A 22,940-nucleotide genomic window follows, 5' to 3' on the forward strand; every position below is an offset into this window, starting at 1 on the left:
AACTGAATTTTATTATCAAAAATCATCAAAGGGCCAAAAAAAGTTGCAAAATATATAAAATTGTCTGAATGATTAATACAAAACAAACAATGCTAAAAAAGATCTTTTTTCTTATTTAAAAAGTCTGAATTATCAAAAATAATTTATTAAACTATAACAATGTGATTTATAATTTTATCATTTTAAAAATATATTACTTAAATGATGGCTTTGTAGTCTAATAGTATATAAAAGATTCGATGTTTGACAATTTTAAACAAAAATTGACAACTCAAAGTTTAATTAAATATTAAGAATAATTATAAAGAGACATTCCAATAATGAAAATGTGTCAAAAAAAAATTGACAGTATTGTATATAGATAAAGGCATAGTAATATATAAACTTTACACAATTAATTTTAGTAAGGTTGGAGTTCTTAATTTTAAGTATTTTCCAATTTTCATAATCTTAAAAAGTTTAGCACTGTCAATAATATTTAACTAAATACTCGTTCAATTAATAAAATATTGTCAACATCGCATCACGGGGATGATCTAGTTATGATAAATTGTGTAAAGTTTATTGAAATATTTTATTCGATATTAAAAGATAAATAACTATATGTAGCAAGTGCAAACCACTAATAATACTAAAAATCATTAACAATCACCAAAACCATCTTGATCTCAAGTCGCACCACATCTTTATTTAGTAGACCTAAAAAGCTGGCAGCACTGCCACTAATTGATTACTTAAGGCACCTAAAAAGTTGTGCATAAATTGTAAAGTTAAAATAAGAGTTGATCCCTTCATCTTCCTCGTCCCTTCTTCCCTCTTTATTATACGACACAGCCGACGCCCCACCGTCGCTTCAGCCGCCCCAACCCGCCCCAGTCTCGCCCCAGCCCGCCCCATGAATATCGTTCGGCCCAGGGTGGCGGGGGCGACTACAGCCGCGCCTTGACCGCCCCACGCCCCAAGCGCGCCCCAAGCGCGATTTTCACAACACTGATCCCAATTCCACAATTTTAATTCCATATCATAAGTAGATAATTAGAATTCCAAATAGTTATAAATTAGGCATCTTCGCACGTTGCACACGCATTGCACACACACTATATAATTTCATCAAATTCAATTCCATATCAATTACATCATTTTTACCGAACAAAGGATTTGGTATTGAATTATAATTCAATTCCTTCAAATTTAATTGATAGAATTCCAATTTCAATTCCGTGTACCGAACGGACCCTCAGAAAAAATTGAATCCAAAAACAAGTCACTGTGAAAACTTATCATCCAGAGATAATATCCAGATTGAATACATGCTTTACTTTCTCATACATCTCAACCAAGATTTTTTCGGGGAAGTGCATGGTGTTCACATTTTCTATAACTGGATCTCATAATACTGTAACTATACATCAATACCATGCCCCAAAACAAACTCCACATAGAGACCAAACTCTGCCAAATGCATATAAGAAATGTTCAACAGATACTAATCAAGGCCTGATATGAGCAGAAATTACAGATGCAGATTGACAAAACAAATAGACGATGAATTACAAAGGCTCATGCAGTGATGAATATTTAAAAAATCAAATGATCAACATTTTAATAAATTCAAGATCAAAATGATCTTAAATTAGAGGTAAATGTATTAAAAACCGTACAATTAAATAATTCAATAAGATAATTATCTTAAAAACAAGAAGCTCACTACGTATGGAAAGACTTTTTTTGACTAAACGAGAAAACCTTAGCGGGGAAGAGGGGGGGGGGGGGCAGAAAAATTCACTGAGAATATTAATCATCCAGATATAATATCTGGATTAAATGCGTGCTTTACTTTCTCATACATCTCAACCAAATTTTTTTCGGAGAAGTGTATAATGCTCACATTTCTATAACTGGATCACATAACCCTGTCGCTATACATTAATACCATGCCCCAAAAAAAACTCAACATAAATGACTAAATTGCCAAATGCATAAAAGAAATGTTCAACAGATACAGATACAGATACAGCCTAAACTGATATGAGCAGTAATAACAGATGCAGATTGATAAAACAAACAATTAATGAATTATAAAGGCTCATGCAGTGATGAATATCAAAACAATCAAATGATCTACAGTTTATAGAAATTCAATCAAAATTAAAATGATCTTAAATTGGAGGCAAATGTATTAAAATCTGTACAATTAAATAATTCAATAAGATAATTATCTTAACAGCAAGAAGCTCACTGCAAATAGAAAGACTATTTTTTAATTCTCAAGAAAATCTATAGCTGGGAAGAGAGGGGGCGGGGCAGAAAAAGTCACTGAAAATATTTATCATCCAGAGATAATATCCAGATTAAATACATGCTTTACTTTCTCATACATCTAAACCAAGAATTTTTTTGAGAATTGTTTGGTGTTCACATTTCTATAACTAGATAACATAATCATGTCGCTACTCAACATAAACGACCAAAAATTGCCAAATGCATATAAGAAATGTTCAACAGATACAGATCCAAGCCTGATATGAGCAGCAATTACAGAGGCATATTGATAAAACAAATAATCAATGAATTATAAAGGCTAATGCCGTGATGAATATCTAAACAATCAAATGATCTACATTTTATAGAAATTAAATTAAAATCAAAATTATCTTAAATTGGAGGAAAATGTATTAAAATCCGTACAATTAAATACTTCAATAAGATAATTATCTTAACAACAAGAAGCTCACTGCAAATGGAAAGACTGTTTTGACTTCTCGAGAAAACCTATAGCGGGGAAGAGAGGGGGCGGGGCAGAAATTTCAGCCAATTGAGTAGCGGAGGAAACAAGGTTTTGCCATTCATTAGTTAGACCTAAAGAAAGAATATTTTGACAACGCAGATACAGCCCCTCCTCCGAAAAAGTTACTAAAGAAAAAGTTGGTTACGCCAACTAAATAAATTTAAAAGCGAGAGAACATAAACAGGAAGAAAAATCTGACAAGGATCATGGTATTTTCCACTGAGAGGTATCACATTGTGATTTCATTTTAGCCAAGCTGCCAACCGATACACTGTATTTGTTATTCCATTAGTAAAAGCACTACCCATTTTATTTTATCGGCAAATACTAATCATGTATCTAAACAAAACGAAATGAATATGATTGAGTCAATAACTTCCTGAAATAGCAAATAGGCCATTAACAACCAATCAGTATGAGACCATAAATCATTATGATAATGATTTTCAATGTTGCTAAATAATGTGCGTTACTAAATTATTATCTGCAAAATTATTAACAACCTAGAGATGTTTAATGTTTCCATAGAATCTCAATGGTTAAATTGAATATCTCAGGCGTTTATCCTCGGAATTTATAAATCCAAAATAATATAGAAATAGATTATCAAATGCCACTCAAAACAAAATACTTCTCCAGAGTATTTCAAATATATTAAGCACAATGTTACCAAAACATGAAAGATACAGTCTCATTTCAATTTTAGCACTTGCACTAGCACACATATGCAAAACAAAGATAGCAATGCCTATAATACAAATATAGATATGATTAAAATATGTAAAAACTCACATGTATGAAGTTGATGTCATAACTAAGAGCTATTTGTGTTGTATTCTGCCAAGTAACGTAAATTCTGATAAAGAGAGGATAATCAAGGAATATTAATGCATTGTTACAGAAAGGTTGTCTATAAAAAAAAGTAGGAACCAAGTTAGAGTAAAGGAAAAAGATCATGAGACTTGATAGGGATAAGGGCAAGGTACTCTATCTCATCTCGGATTATTATTTACTTGTTTTTATTCAATTCTCTACATTTGAAAAGAAAAATAATCATTTTTCTACACTTTTATGGCTCTTTAACTCCATCATATATGAAGTAAATAACATTTAATACCACCTAGCCGCTAACACCAAATTAACAAGAGTCCCCTACATGTAATTCACCATTTTCTTTAGAGCCAAAGACTATTACATTCATATATCCGGAGGACCAAAATGACTAAGTGTAAGTTGGCAATGATTCACAGAGATATGTTGAGCAAATCCTTTTATCCTCTTCCATCATGAACAGGCTAAAGATACAGATTCATATACCTAGGTAAATGTTTTAAACTATCCTGCACGTGCAACATTCTAAGCATACTAAGCAAGTTATAGTACTTCTAAATCAAGATCAGTAGAAGAATAAACACCCAATTAGAGTGTTCTTTGAACCTCATTTCAATGCATCTTTTCTATTGACATTTCAACTTTACATTCTTACACATTTCAACATTACTATTGTTTTAGGCTGTCTGCAATCATCCATAGATTTGAAAACTTCCCTTTTTCTTTTCGTTTTTCATTTTTTTTAATACCTGCAGATTTTCTTTACAATTCTTCATCCATAAATAAGTGAAGAACTCATCAGACAAGTAATATCACAATCATTGAATATACGAGTAAAAAACTAAACATGATTGTTAATCAAAGTTAAATTCTTTACAAATATGATAATACATCTATTGAAAAACAGGAAACAAAATTGGCAACTTATTTGTTGTGCCCTATATAAAGCACCTGGAAAATTATCAATGTTATCAAATAGCGGAAACGCCATAGCACCATGTCGCTGCCATAGCACCGCCATATCCGACATTTGACAACATTGTGTGTGTACTGCATTTAGGAATAGGGCATTATGCAAGAAACATGGTTGTTAGAGTGGTATATTATGCTTTATTAATTGTTTAAAGTGTTTTAGATGTTATATTTTTTATATTTTTTAATTTTTGAATTATATATAAATATATAAGTATTATTTTATTTATTTAATTTTTGACCGCCATATCCCTGTGGCGGTTTTTAGGCAAACCGCCATAAGCCGCCATACGAGATTGATAACATTGAAAATTATGCATAATAATTTATGTTCTGTTTACAAGAGAGATGTGAAGCAGTGTCCACATACCTTAGCAACAAGAGTGCACAGAGTCAAAGCCTTCACATCATTAAGCCCAATCAACCTTGCAGAACAGAGTAAGCATTTTTTGTATCCACCCACGAGGTAAACATAGAAGGCAGACTGAGACATTATCCAAAGAGTATGTATTCACCACAATGAAGACACGCAGCATTCCTCCAATGTAGCAGAAAAGGAGCAAGTTTGGAGGAGAAATCATGAGCTTAGAGTTGAAATATAGTCTACAACCCAAATTTTCTCACGAGCATACAGATCCGTGATTACCTGAGTACTACTTGAGCCATCAATCTACTCAAGATCAATGACTTGGCAATCTTATAAGTAACGTTCTTGCACTTAATACAATCGCGTGAAAGAAAATTCTCAGCTACCTCGCCTCATATGAGAACTCTCAACAAGACTTCTTTGGTTACTTAAAACTGATATTACTTGCAATGAGATGTTTCGTTACTACAATGTTTCACAAAGGACGCGAGGGATTAGCTCATGAGCAGTGGAATCACCATCAAAAAAGCAAAGTTCTCAAGCCTTCTTCCCAGATACAACATGAAAGAGCTCATTCAGCTGCTTCATTATGTGTTATCAGTACACATTTGATCCTTATAAGTTGAGAGGGCCATCTCTTATAAGTAAAGCCATAAAATCCCAAAACATCGAAGTTCATTCTCACTATCATGCTTCGCAAACCAATATATGTGGAAAATTAAGTAAAGCATCGAAGTCCAAACATACTTCCATCTTTTCGACAGGAAGCTAATCCACACGGCATTTCTAAAATTATCGTGGGAAAGCATGAAACTTGGGTTCTTAATCTGCTGCAAAGCGGAAGCCATTTGCATGAACAAATTCAAGCATCCAGAAAACCCCTATTTTTACACAACAATCGGCAACTCTCTGCGTATTCGAAAGAAAAAGAGCCTAAATTCATAACAACACAGAACGCCTGAAACCTATTTCTGCAGCTCAAATATAATCCGTTGCGATCTCTTATCAATATAAAGGCAATACAGAAAAATCCATCCTCCCTTTACTCATTAAGTATGCATAAATTGGGAAACAAAACCTGATAAACGCTTGCGATATTGAAGCAATCGATCCAAATTGTGATCGGATGCTGTCGATTATTTTTTGTTTTGTACATAAAAATGACGCAATTTGATCCAAGATTACTAATTAAATTATGGCAAATTGCCTTGACTTTCTAAATCAGCTTAATTTTTTTGGATGATCATTTATATCAGTCTATTGTATACTTAATTATTAAACAGTTTAGTATCACATGTAGTGATCAAACTTTTGGATAATTGCAAAGAATTAAAACTTAATTTGTTTTTCATACTTATTTTTAACACTACTAAAATTTAATCAAAGTACATGTTGTTTTTAACAATTTGTGCTCTAAATAAATTGAGAACTAATGAATCATAGAATGGAATAGACTAAAGGCTCATTTTGATGCTTAACCTTTTGCGATTTTTTTATTTTGGTCCAAAACATTATCTTTTGAATTATTCGGTCCCTTGCAAATAAAAACGGGTCACATTTGGTCCATTTTGGACGGTTCCGTAAAAATTTTGACGGAAATTCCCCCCTCCAGCATCTCCGCTGCCAAGCTCCGCCGTACCATCACCTTCGGTCCTCCTCCTCTTCCCTCACCAAACCAATCCAGCTCCCTGCCACCGCACCATGCTCCTACCTCCTTCTCCTGCACGATTTCTCCTTCACCTACGGCCAGCCGCCGGTCCTCGCCGCCTACACACCGCCGCCGCACTGCCCTTCCCCAAGCTCCGCCAAAATCATCCTCGAGTGGACGGCGACATGCAAGGGCAGGCAATTCGACCGCATCTTCAACATCTAGATCGGCGGCGCCGAAGGCCTCCGCAGCTGCACCGCCGAGCCATCCGCCGCCGGCATTATCTGGACGGTGAAGAAGGACGTCACGAGGTACTCCTCTCTGCTCTCCACAAACCAAACCCTAGCTATTTATTTGGGGAATCTCGTCGATTCCACCTACATCGGCGTCTACCACGTCAACATATTGCGAGAATTTGGTTTCCACCTTAGGGTTTCCGTCAAATTTTTGACGAAACCGTCCAAACTGGACTAAATGTGGCCTGTTTTTATTTGTGAGGGACCGAATAATTCAAAAGATAATGTTTTGGACAAAAATAAAAAAAACGCAATATGTTAAGGACCAAAATTGGCCTTTAGTCAATGGAATATGATTCCAAATGTCGAGTCTGTGACCTTAGAAATTGACATTCGTGTTTGGCATAATTTTATCGTGGGTAGATTTTTCATCCAACAAAATTTTATTTTATTTTTTCTTAATTTAAAAAATCATATTTATTCGTATAAGTATTTATTACTTTTACTATTTTTTTGTTACTCAATTCATCTCTCATTTTTAGTCCACTTTGTATTGGACACAGATTTTAAATTTTTTTAAAAATGGGTTTAACAAGTTAATGGAATGTGATCATCCCAAAATAATAATAAGATTATTGATAACAGGTGGAAAAAGTATGAATTTTGACACAATTTTTAGAATATTCTGGCCAATCTTGTTAATAATATAATTTTTTAAACTAAATAAAAATATACAAGCATCTATTTATTGAAGCCAATTTAAGAATCTCAATTTGACTTGATATGAGTGTTAAGAAATTAATTTAATGAGTAAACGAGTGAAATAAGTACTGGAAAAATATTGAAATGCGAATCTACTTTTACATGTTTATCAATTTCATATTAAATGAATTTAAATGTAATGAATTTATAAAGTATAAAGTTATTTACCAAATATAACAAAATTTGATTGAAAGTTTAAACTTTAATTTGGGATCCAAGTAGTATCAAATTTGGGAAAATGGATTTAGATCTCCGGCAGCAGACATTGTAATTTTGATGCAATCACATTTGTTTAAGAACTACTGAAATTAGGCTTTTCGAAGATTGGGATATATTTTTGCAAAATGCACCTAAATTCTGGAATTCATCTTTGAAATTTAATTTCTAAAGTTGCACCAAAATGCAAAACACGGTTTTAATTAAAGAGCACAAAGCAGAGATTGCATTTAATTCTCACCAGAATTTAACAACAGATTCAAACTGATTATGAAATCTGAGAAATACAATAAAGCATAGTAATGCATTGATCAACAATCCGTAAAAATTCAAAACAGCAATAGTTCAAAACAAACAAGAGTTATAAATAATAATGTCCTCGCATTATTATGATACTAGTTTTTGTTTTTATGATAAGAAAGAACAAGTAGAAGAAAGATCGATCTACTCACGATGTCCTTCTGAATCAAACGCATACGGGCTATGCCTCTTTTTCATCTTCTTCAACACGAGCCACCAAATTTCTCCACGCAACTCTATATAGGAACAGAGAGCAGATGTCAATTTGGATACCATAACTTTTCTTCTTCAATTTAAAACAATAATGAGAAAATGAGAATTGTACCTGATGTTTCTACTTATTCTGATATTGAATAGGTTTACGGGTCGTATTCGATAGATTGACCAGCCATACCCGAACCACATTTCCAAAACAAAAGGTCAAACATCTTGATTGTTCCAGATGCATAAGCTAAACCGACGGATATAGAAACCAATTCACAAGCTAACTGAATGTTGTGCAATGTGTAGAACTTCTCCGGAGCCAGTGTTTCTTTCTTTTGCGTGATGTTTATCTTCTCTAAAGATTTTCCATTCTCAAGGAAGAATCTGATAAGCTCTAACAAGTTCTCCAGGTTGCCGCCCGTGAAAATCTCAATTTCTTTCAGCTTGTGCGATATCATGGAGACGTCAATTTTCCTGGACTCCCAATTAATTTTCCAGGGGTCCTGAAGCATCATCAACCATATTAGTTATAAACATATACTCTACATGCTTCAAAGTTCAAATAATATGTGGTATCAAACAATCTGTACCTCAGTGAATCGGATACATAGAGTTTCAAGATTACGAGAATGCTGGAGTAGCTTTATTAGACCCTCAATATGGTCCCCCTCGAATTCCATATAAACCTTCAAGCTCCTCAGACTGTCGAGAGGACAGAAGTCACCAGCATCTTTTTTAACTCCAGGACAGTGGTACTAACAAAGAAGAACGCACATGATAATTACATTTACAGATATGAATATCCATCACCACCAATACTTTTTGCAGTCTGGAACCAACAAGCTTCTAGATATTTCAAGCAAATTTAACATAGTGGTGTGAAGGGAATTATTCCAAATTCGTTCAATAAGAAGTTTTTATAATGGACATCACAGTACTAAAAGAATGTTCAATCACTCAAGCTGCACAAAAATACCACTAACATGTCTTTAAACTGCACAAAAATACCATGAAAATGTTAAAACTGCACAAAAATGCCACTAACATGTCTTTAAGCTGCACAAAAATACCATTAACATGTCATTAAAACTAAAAGGATCGCATGGACTCAAAATGTACAATTATGTCAAAAGTATTGCAGAAATTAAAAATTAGAAGGACAAAATTATAGTAATATACTACCATTACCATACTATTTAATCTACACATACCGTGACAAAATTTGGCGACACTGATAACTCCTGGACATGACGAATACTGAAAACCATAGCACCTAAGTCCCCTGGTGTATTTTGATATCGGAGCTCAATGGAGGCATTCTTCAAAAATAGCATATCCGATGATTGACTGAGATGTAGCACTGGCCCGATATACCAGAAAGATACAAGGTTCGGAGTATGAAGTTCCAGCTCACCGTCGAACATGCACGTATAATCCCACCAATAAGGGCCATTATTTACAAAGTTCAAAGTCCTAAGCTTATTGGCAGAAATCTTGAGATAGTCTATTGTCACAAAACAACAATATTCCAGAGATAAAGTCTCAAGAACACCACAATCACTGAACAGATTCTCAGCTATATCAGAACCATCAAACTGGATGCCAACCAAATTTAGGGTCTTAAGGTTTGAAAAGGTTGCCAACGGTTGCAACTTAACCAGACTATCAACGCCCTGTGTAAATGCGTCAACGTGAGTTGGTACACCACAATGAACTGGACACTGCAGGATTCCATATCCAGTAAAAATATCAAGTTCTTGGACTTCTTTCAAAGTGCAAAGATATAAAAGCGAATCAAGCTGAATGGTATCACAGGCTTCACAGTAGAGCCGCAGTCTACAAATGGGTGATCTGATCACGATAGCGCACTTGACAAATACCCAAAATTTTATCGCGCATTCATTGTAACTCAAATTTAAGCAGCGCTCCTGGTTCCAGAAATCTCTAAAATCGAAGTTCAAGCATGGTGTTGAATGCCAGAAGTATCTCCATTTTCTTGACAGCACGCCGGTTTTCACAACTTCATTCATGCTGAGAAATGATAGAATGTGGTCTAGGATTTCAGAGGGCAGACTACTTAGCCTGTCATGAGATTCCTGTTCACTAATTCTTTCATTCTCAGTTTGTGTCCATTTTATATTTTTAGTAGAAAACTCCATTTCTTCAGATGCAGCAAATAGTGCACTTATCCCTGCAAACAATAGAAGAGCTTCTTTATTCACCAAAAAGATTTTTGTTTAATATCCACAATAAATTAAAACACTAAAAATATCCTCAGGCTCCTTTCTGTTGCATGGAATTGGGCCAGCGCAATCAGAATAGGACCTTCAATTCCAAATCCATGTTTGGTACGCAAAAAATTGGATTTGGAATTGAATTAGATATCCAATTCATCCCAATTCCACAATTTGAATTCCATATCAAAAGTAGACAATTAGAATTCCAAATAATTATATATTAGGCATCTTCACACACTGCACACACTACATACACATTGCACACACTACACACACGTGCACACACATTGCACACACGCGCACACTTGCACACACACACATGCACTATATTTATATAATTTCTTCAAATTCAATTCCATATCAATTACATCATTTTACCGAACAAAGGAATTGGTATTGAATTATAATTCAGTTCTTTAAAATTCAATTCATAGAATTCTAATTCCAATTCCAATTCCAATTCCATGTACCAAACGAACCCTCAAAAAAATTGAACCAAAAAAAAGTCACTACGAAAATGTATCATCCAAAGATAATATCCAGATAAAATACGTGCTTTACTTTCTCATACATTTCAACCAAGAATTCATAATATTGTAGCTATACATTAATACCATACCCCAAAACAAACTCAACATAAATAACCAAATTGCTAAATGCATATAAGAAATATTCAACAGATACAAATAAAAGCCTGATACGAGCATAAATAACATATGCAGATTGACAAAACAAACAGTCAATGAATTATAAAGGTTCATGCAGTGATGAATATCTAAATCAAATGATCTACATTTTACAGAAATTAAATTTAAATAAAAATGATCTTAAGCAAATGTATTAAAATCTGTACAATTAAATAATTCAATAAGATAATTATCTTAACAACAAGAAGCCCACTGCAAATGGAAAGACTATTTTTTACTTCTCGACAAAACCTATAGCGGGGAAAAGAGTGGGTGGGGCAGAAAAAGTTAGGGTGAAAATTTATCACTATAAAAATTTATCATCAAGAGATAATAGCCAGATTAAATAAATGCTTTACTTTCTCAAACATTTCAACCAAATTTTTTTCGGAGAAGTATAGTGTGCACATTTCCATAACTGGATCACATAATCCTGTCGGTATATACTAATACCATGCCCCAAAAATAACTTAACATAAATGACCAAATTGCCAAATGCATATAAGAAATGTTCAACAGATACAGATACAAGCCTAAACTGATATGAACAGCAATAACAGATGTAGATTTATAAAAACAGCCAATGAATTATAAAGGCTCATGCAGTGATGAATAATATCTAAACAATTAAATGATCTTCGTTTTATAAAATTAATTTAAATTTAAAGCAAAATGATGTTAAATTGGAGGCAAATGTATTAAAATCCGTACAATTAAATAATTCAATAAGACAATTATCTTAACAACAAGAAGACCACTGCAAATGGAAAGACTATCTTTGACTTCTCGAGAAAACCTATAGCAGCGAAGAGTGGGGGCGGGGCAGAAATAGTCAATGTAAAAATTTATAATCCAAAGATATTATCGAGATTGAATACATGCTTTACTTTCTCATATACATCAACCAAGATTTATTTGGAGAAATGTATGGTTTTCACATTTATATAACTGGATCTAATAATACTGTCGCTATACATTAATACCACGCCCCAAAACAAACTCAACATAAATGACCAAATTGCCGAATGCCTAAAAGAACACATACGGATCTAAGCCTGATATGAGCAGCAGCAACAACAGATGCACATTGATAAACCAAACAGTCAATGAATCATAAAGGCTCATGCAGTGATGAATATCTAAACAATCAAAAGATCTACATTTCATAGAAATTAAATTTAAATCAAAATGATCTTAAAGGCAAATGTATCAAAATCCGTAAAATTCAATGGTTCAATAAGATAACTATCTTAACAACATGAAGCTCACCGCAAATGGAAAGACTATTTTTGACTTCTCGAGAAAACCTCTAGCGGGGAAGAGAGGGGGCGGGGCAGAAAATTCAGCCAAATGAGTAGCGGAGGTAACAAGGTTTCGCCATTCATTAGTTATACCTAAAGAAATATTCTGACAACACGGATACAGCCCCTCCTCCGAAAAAGTTACCAAAGAAAAAGTCTGTTACTCCAACTAAATAAATTTAAAAGCGAGAATACATAAATAGGAAGAAAAATCTGACATGGATCATGGTATTTTCCACTGAGAGGTATCAAATGAATGTGATTTCATTTATGCCAAGTTGCCAACCAATACGCTGTATTTGTTATTCCATTAGTAAAAACACAACCCCATTTTATTTTATTGGCAAATACTAATCGTGTATCTAAACAACACGAAATGATTATGATTGAGTATACTGAATTAAACCATAAATCATTCTGATGATGTTTTTCAATGTCGCTAAATTATGTGCTTTACTAAATTGTTATATGCAAAATAAATAAATAAATAAAGAAAATCTCCTCTGTGTCTGGTATCCCTTTTATATTTTGGAACCTAGAGATGTTTAATGTTTCCACAGAATCTCAATGGTTACAATTATATATCTCAGGAGTTTATTCTCGGAAATTATAAATCCAAAAATAATAAGAAATAGACTATGAAATGTTATTCAAAATTAAAATACTTCTGCTGAGCATTTCAAATATATTAAGCAGAATTACCAAAACATGAAAAATACAAAGATAGCAATGTCTATCATACAAATTAAGATATGATTAAAAATATGTAAAAAATTCACATGTATGAAGTTGATGTCATAATTTATTAAGTATGAGTTATCTGTGTTGTATTCTGCCAAGTAACATAACTTAGCTTGGTTTTTGTAATATATGTGTCCTAGTGCACCCATCATCTAAAAATATAGGGAAAGGAGAAAAAACTCCCTCACTTAGTAGCAGTTAAACTAGAAAATGTCTGATAAAGAGAGGATAATCAAGGAAATGTAAACTACAGTTGGAAAACAATTTGAAAAACCATTGGCATAAATTTTTGGATCCTTGAATGGCTAGTTCATCTCTTTACTTGTTTTGCAAATATCTAAAACTAATGCATTGTTACAGAAAGGTTGTCTGTGAAAAAGAGTAGGACTCAAGTTAGACTAAAGGAAAAAGACCGTGAGACTTGATGGGGATAGGGGCAAGGTACTCAATCTCGTCTCGGATTACTATTAACCTATTTTTATTCAATTCTCTCCAATTGAAAAGAAAAATGATCCTTTTTCTACACTTTTATGCCTCTTTAACTCCTTCATATATGAAGTAAATAGCATTTAATACAATTTAGCTGCTAATACTATTACATTCATATATCCGGAGGACCAAAATGACAAAGTGTAAGATGGCAATGATTCACAGAGATATGTTGAGCGAATCCTTTTATCTTCTTCCACCCTGAACATGCTAAAGATATAGATTCAAATAGCTAGGTAAATTTTTTAAAGTATCTTGCACGTGCTAGTTTTAGTACTTCTAAATCAAGATCAGTAGACAAATAAACATCCGATTTTAGTGTTTCTCTTAACCTCATTTCAATGCTTCTTTTCTCTTGACATTCCAAATCTACATACTTACACATTTCAACATCACTACTGTTTTGGGATGTCTGCAACCATCCATAGATTAGAAAAGTATATTTTTCTATTTTCGTTTTTTTAATACCTGCAAATTTTCTTTAATATCATCATTTTTAGTGAAGAACTCATAAGGCAAGTCATATAACAATCATTGAATATACATGTAAAAACCTAATGTGATTGATAATCAATATAAAATTCCTTACAAATATGATATTAGATCTATTGGAAAAATACCCTCTCAAGTGACAAAACTGGAAATAGAATTGGCAAATCATATGTTATGTCCTATATAAAACACCGGGAAATTTATGTATAATAATATACCATATTCTGTTTACAAGAGATATGTGAAGCAGTGTCCACATACCTTAGCAACAAGAGTGGACAGAGTCAAAGCCTTCACATCATCAATCCCAATCAATTTTGCAGAACAAAGTAAGCAGCTTTTTGTATCCACCCACGAGGTAAATATAGAAGGCAGACTGAGACATTACCCAAAGAGTCTGTATTCACTATTCATCACAGTGCAGCATTCGTCCAATGTAGCAGAAAATGAACAAGTTTGGAGGACAAATCATGTACAACCCAAATTTTCTCACGAGCATACAGATCCATGATTGTAAGATTCTTGAGTACTACCTGAACTATCAATCTACTCAAGATCAATGACTTGGCAATCTTAAGTAATGTTCTTGCACTTAATACAATCACGTAAAAGAAATTTCTCAGCAACCTTGCCTCATATGGGAACTCTTGACAAGACTTCTTTGGTCACTTAAAACTGCTATTACTTGCAATGAGATGTTGTTACTACACAATGTAACCTGTCGATGTTTCACAAAGGACGTGAGGGATATCTAGCTCATGAGCAGTGCAATCACCATCAAGAAAGAAAATTTCTCGAACCTTCTTCCCAACTCCAACATGAAGGAGATCAATCAGGTGCTTCATTATGTGATATCCGTACACATGTGATCCTTATAATTTGAGAGTCATCTCTAATAAGTAAAGCCCAATTGATAAAATCCCAAAACATACAGCGTGGCTCCAAAACGTAGAACTCCATCCTCATCATTGTGCTTCACAAACCAATATATATTGAAGATTTAAGTAAAGCATCAAAGTCCAAACATACTTCCATCTTTTCGAAAGCAAGCTAATCCACACGGCATTTAGAAAATCAGTGTGGGAAAGCATGAATCTCGAGTTCTTAATCTGTTGTAAAAAGGAGGCCATTTGCATGAAAAAATTCAAGCATCCAAAAAAGCCATATTTCACGCAGTCTTAACAATCGGCAACTCTCTGCATATTCGACAGAAAAAAGAACCCCAAATTCATAACACAACAGAACGCCTGAAACCTATTTCTGCAGCTCCAATAAAATCCATTGCGACAATATAAAGGCATTACAAAAAAATCCATCTCCTCTTTCCTCCACAAATATGCATAAATGAGAAGCATTACAGAAACATGATGAAGGCATAAAATATTGAAACAATACCCTTTATTCGATTAACAGCAGAAGTGCACGGCCAACACAAAAATTGAGAAATCGGCTGCAGCCTGCAATGGTAGTGAGCCATGAGAAGCTTCATATTTCAGTCAATCGATCAAAATTGTGATCGGAACTGCAATTTTTGTGATCGCTCACAAAAAATGACGCAATTTGATTTACTCTGCCAAAATTATGGTAAATTGCCCCTTTAGAAATCAGCTGAGAAGATCGAATATAGAAATCAGAACATATATTTGGACTGTTGTGTTTTGTTAACTACTTTCCCCACAAGAAATTTCGGAAAAAATGGTTAAATTCGCTGACCTTTCGAAATTTGACATTCAATTCGCTGCCCTTTCAGAATATGGGATCGAGGTATGCGAATTTTTTAGAATAAGGAATTTTTGTATTTTTCTCTTTTTTCTATGCTTTTCTCTTATTATATCTCTTATAACATTTATGAATTGGCCAAATTACCCACCTAAAAATTAAATCTCAGATTCTGAAACTTTTCTACCGATCATGTTTTTGTACTCCGTAATTCTGAAGAAGAGCCAACAATCTAAAACTAAAAGAGTTCTGTTCCTCTGCCCCCTAGTTTTTGCTACCGTTTTCCTATGGAATCTATGTCTACATTCAGTTTTAATTACTTTTTGTCTATATTTTTTTTTCTTTTTTCTTTTGAGCAGATTTTCATATTTTTCTATGACAAGATCCCAAATACATGTTCTACTGCATGCTCTAAATGTTTTTAAATGTTAACAATAATTGGTTCTTTTAATTCCTGAAATTGTTGGCCGATTTCTTCTTTATGTGACAGGGAGAGAAAGGACATTTTCCTTCCCTTAATTCGATTATGTTTCTGTTTTCAATTTTTCTTTATCTGTTTGTTTGAAAAAATGGGTATTCTTTTTTTTAGTTTTAAAGAATTCTTGTATCAATTGTCTGGAAAACTTTCAAACGAGCAGAGAAGAGTTTTAGAATTTGGAATTTAAATTTTATGTGGATAATTTGGTCAAATCATAAATGTTATAAGAGATATAATAAGAGAAAAGCATAGAAAAAAGAGAAATATACAAAAATCCCATATTCTAAAAAAATCGCATGCCCCGATCCCATATTCCGAAAGGTAAGCGAATTGAATGTCAAATTTCGAAAGGTCATCGAATTTAACCTTTTCTCCGAAATTTCTCTTTTACCACCCGCGCTATGCATGGGTCAAATGATTTTTAAAAAGTAAGAAAATATATTTATTACGAATTAAACGAAATTAAAAAATATATAAACATAATGTAAAAATTATTGAAAAATCATGTATATAAACTTCGCAGATAGGCCTTGTATTGATAAGATTATAAAAATTTAAAGAAAATACTTCTACTTCTACATATATCAATCTATCAATATAATGTAATAAAAGGAAATGAGGGAAAGAAATAGAAATATTTTTGTGTGTATATATAGAAATATTTTTGTGTGTATACGATATACACACAAAATAAATAAAACTGTTTGAAAAAATAAATTGTTTCAAACATCTTCTCAACAAAATCGTTACAAACATCTTTCTAACACCAGTAATTTATATATTTTGAAAGACTTCTTTGTAGACAACATTAAGAGTTGAATCACTTCTACTATCACTCTCATCCCCACAAACTAAAATCTTCAAACATTCACGACTTGTAACTCTAGATATAGCAACATAAAGTTGTCTATGACTAAATACCGTTTTTTTTCAAAAATAATCCAACATGCGAAAGAGATTGGCCTTGACTTTTGTTAATGGTCATTGCATATAACACAACCAATGGAAACTAGCGTCGTTGGAATCTAAATGATAGCCTTGGATCAGACAGTATCAAGGACATACGTGGTATCAACATTCAACACCTTATGACCAATGTTATGCCCCCCATGACACGAGCATCCAAACCATAATCACCTAACCGGGTAATTATTAATCTGGTGCCATTACACAAACCATTAGAATGATCTATATTTCTTAACAACATCACAGGAGTTTCAACTTTCAACATCAATTCATGATTAGGTGTACCTGAACACTTCAAATTATTCAAAAATTCGACTGAATGTATGTCAGCAGAACCATTCGAAATGGAATCAGAAACTGATATGCTATCAGAGCTCTAATACACTCGACCCTCAGACTGATCCAGCGCGATCATGAACTGGTTAACCTCATCAACAACATCAAGCGTGAGAGCAAGTATAGCACGATCATGCAAACAATTGCTCAACTCCTTAGGATCCATATAAGAAGGATAAATCTTCTCAACAATGGTTTTAAGAGGATCTCCATCATTATATAATACAACGTGAGACGGAAGATCAATAACGACTTCACCGTCATTCGGACCTCCAACAATTCCATCACCTACGGAAGCAACCCAAGAAGAAAATTCCTTCAACTTAGAAGCTTCAACAGGGGATTCAATACTCAACAGTCTCATGTTTTTGGTCAACCTCAATATTGTACAACTACTCCAAAGATATGAAGAATTAATCATGGCATTCACAAGATTTTGTCGACTCCCTTTAGGAACAACATGTAAAATTTATCTAAAGTCACCACCAAAAACTACAGTTTTTCCACCAAACGGTTTGTACATATTAGACTCACTACACTGGTGAATGCGGAGATTTCGTGTGGATCAAGTTATGTGGAAAGATAACTGAACCGGTGGATCAGTTTGCAATAGTCGTTGTGACTTGATCAAGGTGCTTTCTCTTTCACGAAAACATTTATAACTCCCAAACATGCACTACTTTAACAGTAAAGCGGCAAGTACGGGGTCGATCCCACAGAGAAACTAGTGCGTTGAGTGTGTGAATAGTGAACAGGGATCGGCTGCTGCCACGCTTTAAGTTGGGAGTTTTAAACTACTGGATTACGCTGGCCAGAATATTAACTAATTACGTGATCAAGGGACTCATCATGCGGACAACAGATAACGGACCAAGTAAACAACAGATTGAAATAAAGACTTAACTACCTAAACATGCTACGAAACTACAAACCACTTCGTCATTCATCATAATGCAGATTCAAGCACTCGATCTGGGATTTCAAAACGAAAGCTGGAACAGTAAACAAGAATTTCGAAAACAAACAACTTTGATTTTTATACTCATAACTCAAAACAGCACTGTGAACATGCGAAATACAAAACACGAACTATTCTTTAACTACGCAACTACACGGAATTAAACTTAAACAACTAAAACTAGAAAGTAAGAAAGCGAATAAAGCCGAGAAGCTCTCGGTCGGAAACTTGAGACGGCGTCGAACAAATCTGAGTTTCTCTACCGCGCTCCCTTCGGTCGCTCTCCTTCTTACTGACCATTTCTACTCTCTAACCTAGGCTATTTTGGAACGTGGAAGAACTTGGAACCAGGCGAGAACTAAACTAAGGGACCGGCCGAAGATTCTCATTATAGTGTTGCGTCTTCTATTTATAGGCTCGTCGCAACAACCTCCAGCTAGGATAACGACTTCGGCAGCGAATATTCGTCCTTGCTGGGATTGCGCGCCTCATCAATTGATACGTGCCCTCCTTCTAGAATGCAGTGGTTCTTCAATAACCGAATGAGGATTCGGCTTCGTCCTTGCGCGTTTTATCCATCGATACGCCCCTTTCTGTTTCACAGCTGTAGTTCTTGATAACTAATTGAGGATCGCTTTCCAGCGCATCAGCCTCACGTGTCCTCCTTCTAGAATGCAGTGGTCCCCCGGCTAATTGCTTGATCACTACCTTGATCAACCCACCCAGTTTTGGCCTTTTTCGCCTCCTGTGCCAGCTTGATCAGCTTGGCCTTGTTGCCCTTGGTCAAGCGGTATTCCTGCACAATTAACACTCGTTTTGCGCGATAAACTGATCAAGTAGCCTTTATTTTACCCTAAACCGATAAATGAAATAGGCCTTATCAAACTGTTCACACTTAAAACATATTTATCCTCAAGTATAAAGAAAAAGAAAAGAAAAAGATAAGGTAAATTTCAAGCATGGTTTACTCGTTTCAAGAAAGTGAAAGAAAACGAAGAAAAACTCAAGACTCAAAACAAGGACACATATTCACATAGATGTATAAAACCGAATAAACTTCCAACAATCATACCCGAAGTCGAGGTCAATCCATTTGCCAGCAGCTTATGTTTCCTCCCTTTCGCGTTCACTTGATCAAGGTGTCAGTTTGTCAAGATAACTCAATTAAAACCAACTGTTGGATTCACTCAGCCACTCATTTCTCATCGGAGATGTTAGGACTGTTCACTCAATAATTGCTACACATTTAATACCTAGAATCGGACTGCACAAGATAGTTCCTTAAGGTCTTTGTTTCGGTTGTAATGGGGCTTAGGGGAGTAACGTGTTAGGGTAGGGTCCTAGGGATTCTAAGTTAAAAATTCAAAAATATAAACTGGAAAAAGAAAAATAAAAAGCACCTGAGTCAAGGAACCAAGATCTGAACACTCTTCTGGACCAGGCTAGGTTATTGTTTTGCCACTTGATGTCTTACTTGGTCAAACTGCGGCCTTTAGCCTTTAACTTTTAGCTTATTTCCTAACTCTCGACTTATTGGGTCAGGTAACAAACTTTTTTCTGGGGGAATAGTTAGTTTTCCAAATTTAGACGTGATATTTATTCAACGTTTGCACGCTAAAAACAAGTTCATTCTCTCAAAGGTTGCAATGATCCTCCACTTTTTCAAATTATTTCAACAACATATTATGAACACCATTTGTTCTTCACAAAATATCCCAGCAAAAATGAAAACATAGCCTTGCAAATCTTGTCATCCCCTTATTTATGTTAGGAAGAAAGAGAGATAAAGAGGTGAAACGTAGTAATAGCATCTTCAAACATTCAAATGCAAAATTAAACTCGATGTAAAGTCTAACATCATAAGTTGTGGGTACATAACACCATGGCGCATACTAGATGCGACATCTATTCGTAGATCCAAGAGTGAAGGCTGCTCCTCCATTCCGCGATCCCCTCCGGAAACCATAGAGCAATCTCCTTCCTTCCACTCTCCACAGCATCACTGCCATGGATCACATTCCTGCACAACCAATTCATGTCAATGCAACTACAGTTGGAAACATCGAGGAAAGGGGCGTGCAACAACACAACATAAATCAAGCCATGGGTATAAAAAGGTAGTCATCGCTTTTTTTACAACTAGTTGTATGAATTATGAGAACATTATATTACCTGCCAATATCAATGGCGTAATCACCGCGGATAGTGCCAGGGGCAGACTCAGCAGGGTTGGTGGCACCGATGATCTTTCTCCCGGTGGCTACGACATTCTTGCCCTCCCACACCATGGCAACAACAGGGCCCGAGACAATGTACTCAACGAGGCCATTGAAGAAGGGCTTTGCAGATAAATCGGCATAGTGCTTCTCAGCAAAAGCACGATCAACGGTCAAAAGCTTCAACCCTGTTTTCAAAACAGATGCACTACTTAAATCTATATCCCTAATCACCACTCAGAATGAGGCAGCAAGCATACAAATTTACAAAAATAAAATCACACAAATTAGCATAATCAGTGAAATCAATCAGCAATGAGCAATCACAAAACTAAAAAAAAAGTAAATTATCACTAAAACAACGCCGGAATCTTAAATTGTAACAAAAACAACGCCAGAATCAAAGCAAAAGCAGATTATCGGAGGAAAACAAAATGAAATAGTGAGATGAAATTGGTACTCCACCTTTCAAAGTGAAACCCTTCTTCTCAAACCTGCCAATAATCTCACCAACCTGAACCGAAACAAACAACTTCAGCGAGTAGCGGGACTGCAAAGTAATTGTCTATAAAATCAAACAAATTCACTTCTCAACATTGCTGAATGATAAAACACAAACCAGGCCCCTTTGGACGCCATCGGGCTTGATCATAATAAAGGTCTGCTCCATTTTTGCTGAATGAATTTGGTTTGAGAACTGCGATTGAAGTAAACTGTTCTTCTAATCAAACGGCGTGTCATAATGTATATAGGATATATATATATATATATATAGATGTGCAAGGCACACAAACCCTAGACACCATTTTGCTTTGGAATATTCTCTCGACCCCCGACTTTTTTTTAAATAGAAATTCTCATTATTTTTACTCCTTGGAAATTCATCCTGTAATAAATGGATTCCACTATCTTTGAGTAAAGGAAAGAGGATATAACTTTTTGCTTTGAATATTCTCCAAATTTAGGACCATGGTCCAACCAACTAATTCTCCTAGTTTCAAGAGTCAATTACTATCCTCCTAAAAAGTATATACACATACTACCTCAATAAATAAAATAAAATAAAATAAAATAAAATAAAATAAAATAAAATAAAATAAAATAAAATAAAATAAAATAAAATTTAGTAGTGGGCAAATGATTTATGGGATTATGATTTCTAGGATTTTGATTCTTGAAAATATGATTCCTGAGAATATGATTCTCGAGAAATATGAATAATGTGTTTGGTAACATATGAGGATTTTTCTGAAACCAATATTTACATTTATAAATTAATAAATATATTAAATACATCAAAAACCTAGAAATATACAATGCATTAAGATGATATATTTGTCTGTCGTATTATCGCAATCTATATAGACTTTGCTTCTACAGAAGAGTAAGCATTTCTTGAATAACAGATTAATAGGGATGATGCATCATATTTGTTTAATTAATTAGTGGTCTTTGTTCATTTCGTATGGATTGATAATCCTTTCTTTGTGAGATTGGTGTATAATAAACTCCTAAAATAAAAAAAATAAAAAAAAAAGTAGTAATGGTAGTTTTCTCCATAGCTCTCAACTCAACTGTATAAAAAACCAGCAATCGACAACTAAATTTGGGAACAAGAAGATTTCAGTAATAGAGAATAGAAATATATCAACTAATAATTAAAGTTTCCAATAGTTTTGCTTAAGATTGTAGACTGTGGGAACCGGGAAAAATAGTTACGGAGAGATAGATAGAAAGAGAGATGAACGAGAAAGGGGTAAGAAGTAAATAAAACACGTTCCAAGAGAGAGAAATGAGATATTGGAGGAGTGGAAGAGAACCGTTTTTTTATAATGCGGGCAAAAAGAACACCAAGGTTTAATAGAGGAAAAAGAATCCTTAAATTAGTACATTAACTTTCCCTGATTTTAGGAATTAGATTCCTTCCTTATTTTCTTATAATTTCATCAAACACAGTCATTTAATAATGGAGAATTATACTCCCTCCGTCCCACCCA

At 34.3% G+C, this 22,940-nt stretch overlaps 2 protein-coding genes and 2 long non-coding RNA genes across 7 annotated transcripts; all 4 read right to left on the reverse strand.

The window, feature by feature from the left end:
• Positions 1–1,252: 1,252 nt before the first annotated feature.
• LOC121774669 lies at positions 1,253–6,189 on the reverse strand. Its single transcript, XR_006044976.1, has 2 exons — positions 4,962–6,189; positions 1,253–4,669 (listed from the first exon to the last, which is right to left on the reverse strand). It is a non-coding gene; the product is annotated as an uncharacterized LOC121774669 (long non-coding RNA).
• Positions 6,190–8,105: 1,916 nt separating this feature from the next.
• Positions 8,106–15,844, reverse strand: LOC121774664 (F-box/LRR-repeat protein At4g14103-like). Of its 4 annotated transcripts, XM_042171517.1 has the most exons (7): positions 15,071–15,844; positions 14,898–14,988; positions 12,517–14,803; positions 9,536–10,515; positions 8,915–9,079; positions 8,446–8,827; positions 8,106–8,356 (listed from the first exon to the last, which is right to left on the reverse strand). In XM_042171517.1, the coding sequence occupies exons 4-6, from the start codon at positions 10,481–10,483 to the stop codon at positions 8,480–8,482; spliced, it is 1,461 nt and encodes a 486-aa protein (XP_042027451.1). In that variant the 5' UTR covers positions 10,484–10,515; positions 12,517–14,803; positions 14,898–14,988; positions 15,071–15,844; the 3' UTR covers positions 8,106–8,356; positions 8,446–8,479. The 4 variants fall into 4 exon arrangements, with proteins under 4 accessions (XP_042027451.1, XP_042027450.1, XP_042027449.1 ...); XM_042171516.1 differs by having other exon boundaries at positions 12,517–14,988; XM_042171515.1 differs by having other exon boundaries at positions 12,517–12,678; positions 14,532–15,844.
• A 2,936-nt stretch (positions 15,845–18,780) lies between these two features.
• Positions 18,781–19,840, reverse strand: LOC121774670. Its single transcript, XR_006044977.1, has 2 exons — positions 19,800–19,840; positions 18,781–19,523 (listed from the first exon to the last, which is right to left on the reverse strand). It is a non-coding gene; the product is annotated as an uncharacterized LOC121774670 (long non-coding RNA).
• A 625-nt stretch (positions 19,841–20,465) lies between these two features.
• Positions 20,466–21,711, reverse strand: LOC121774668 (nucleoside diphosphate kinase 1). The gene is made up of 4 exons (XM_042171520.1): positions 21,563–21,711; positions 21,409–21,457; positions 20,900–21,131; positions 20,466–20,747 (listed from the first exon to the last, which is right to left on the reverse strand). The coding sequence occupies exons 1-4, from the start codon at positions 21,611–21,613 to the stop codon at positions 20,633–20,635; spliced, it is 447 nt and encodes a 148-aa protein (XP_042027454.1). The 5' UTR covers positions 21,614–21,711; the 3' UTR covers positions 20,466–20,632.
• Between the last annotated feature and the right edge of the window lie 1,229 nt (positions 21,712–22,940).

This window comes from Salvia splendens, chromosome 17, assembly GCF_004379255.2.
Source record: "Salvia splendens isolate huo1 chromosome 17, SspV2, whole genome shotgun sequence".
NCBI lineage: Eukaryota > Viridiplantae > Streptophyta > Magnoliopsida > Lamiales > Lamiaceae > Salvia > Salvia splendens.

Excerpts from the sequence above, each read along its gene's own strand:
- LOC121774664 (XM_042171517.1), bottom strand. The coding sequence starts at position 10,483 with ATGGAGTTTTCTACTAAAAATATAAAATGGACACAAACTGAGAATGAA. Across the intron at positions 9,080-9,535 it reads TGTCGCCAAATTTTGTCACG|TACCACTGTCCTGGAGTTAA; the intron begins GTATGTGTAGAT and ends CTTCTTTGTTAG. Across the intron at positions 8,828-8,914 it reads TATGTATCCGATTCACTGAG|GACCCCTGGAAAATTAATTG; the intron begins GTACAGATTGTT and ends ATGATGCTTCAG.
- LOC121774668 (XM_042171520.1), bottom strand. The coding sequence starts at position 21,613 with ATGGAGCAGACCTTTATTATGATCAAGCCCGATGGCGTCCAAAGGGGC. Across the intron at positions 21,458-21,562 it reads ATGGCGTCCAAAGGGGCCTG|GTTGGTGAGATTATTGGCAG; the intron begins GTTTGTGTTTTA and ends GTTTCGGTTCAG. Across the intron at positions 21,132-21,408 it reads GAAGGGTTTCACTTTGAAAG|GGTTGAAGCTTTTGACCGTT; the intron begins GTGGAGTACCAA and ends TTTTGAAAACAG.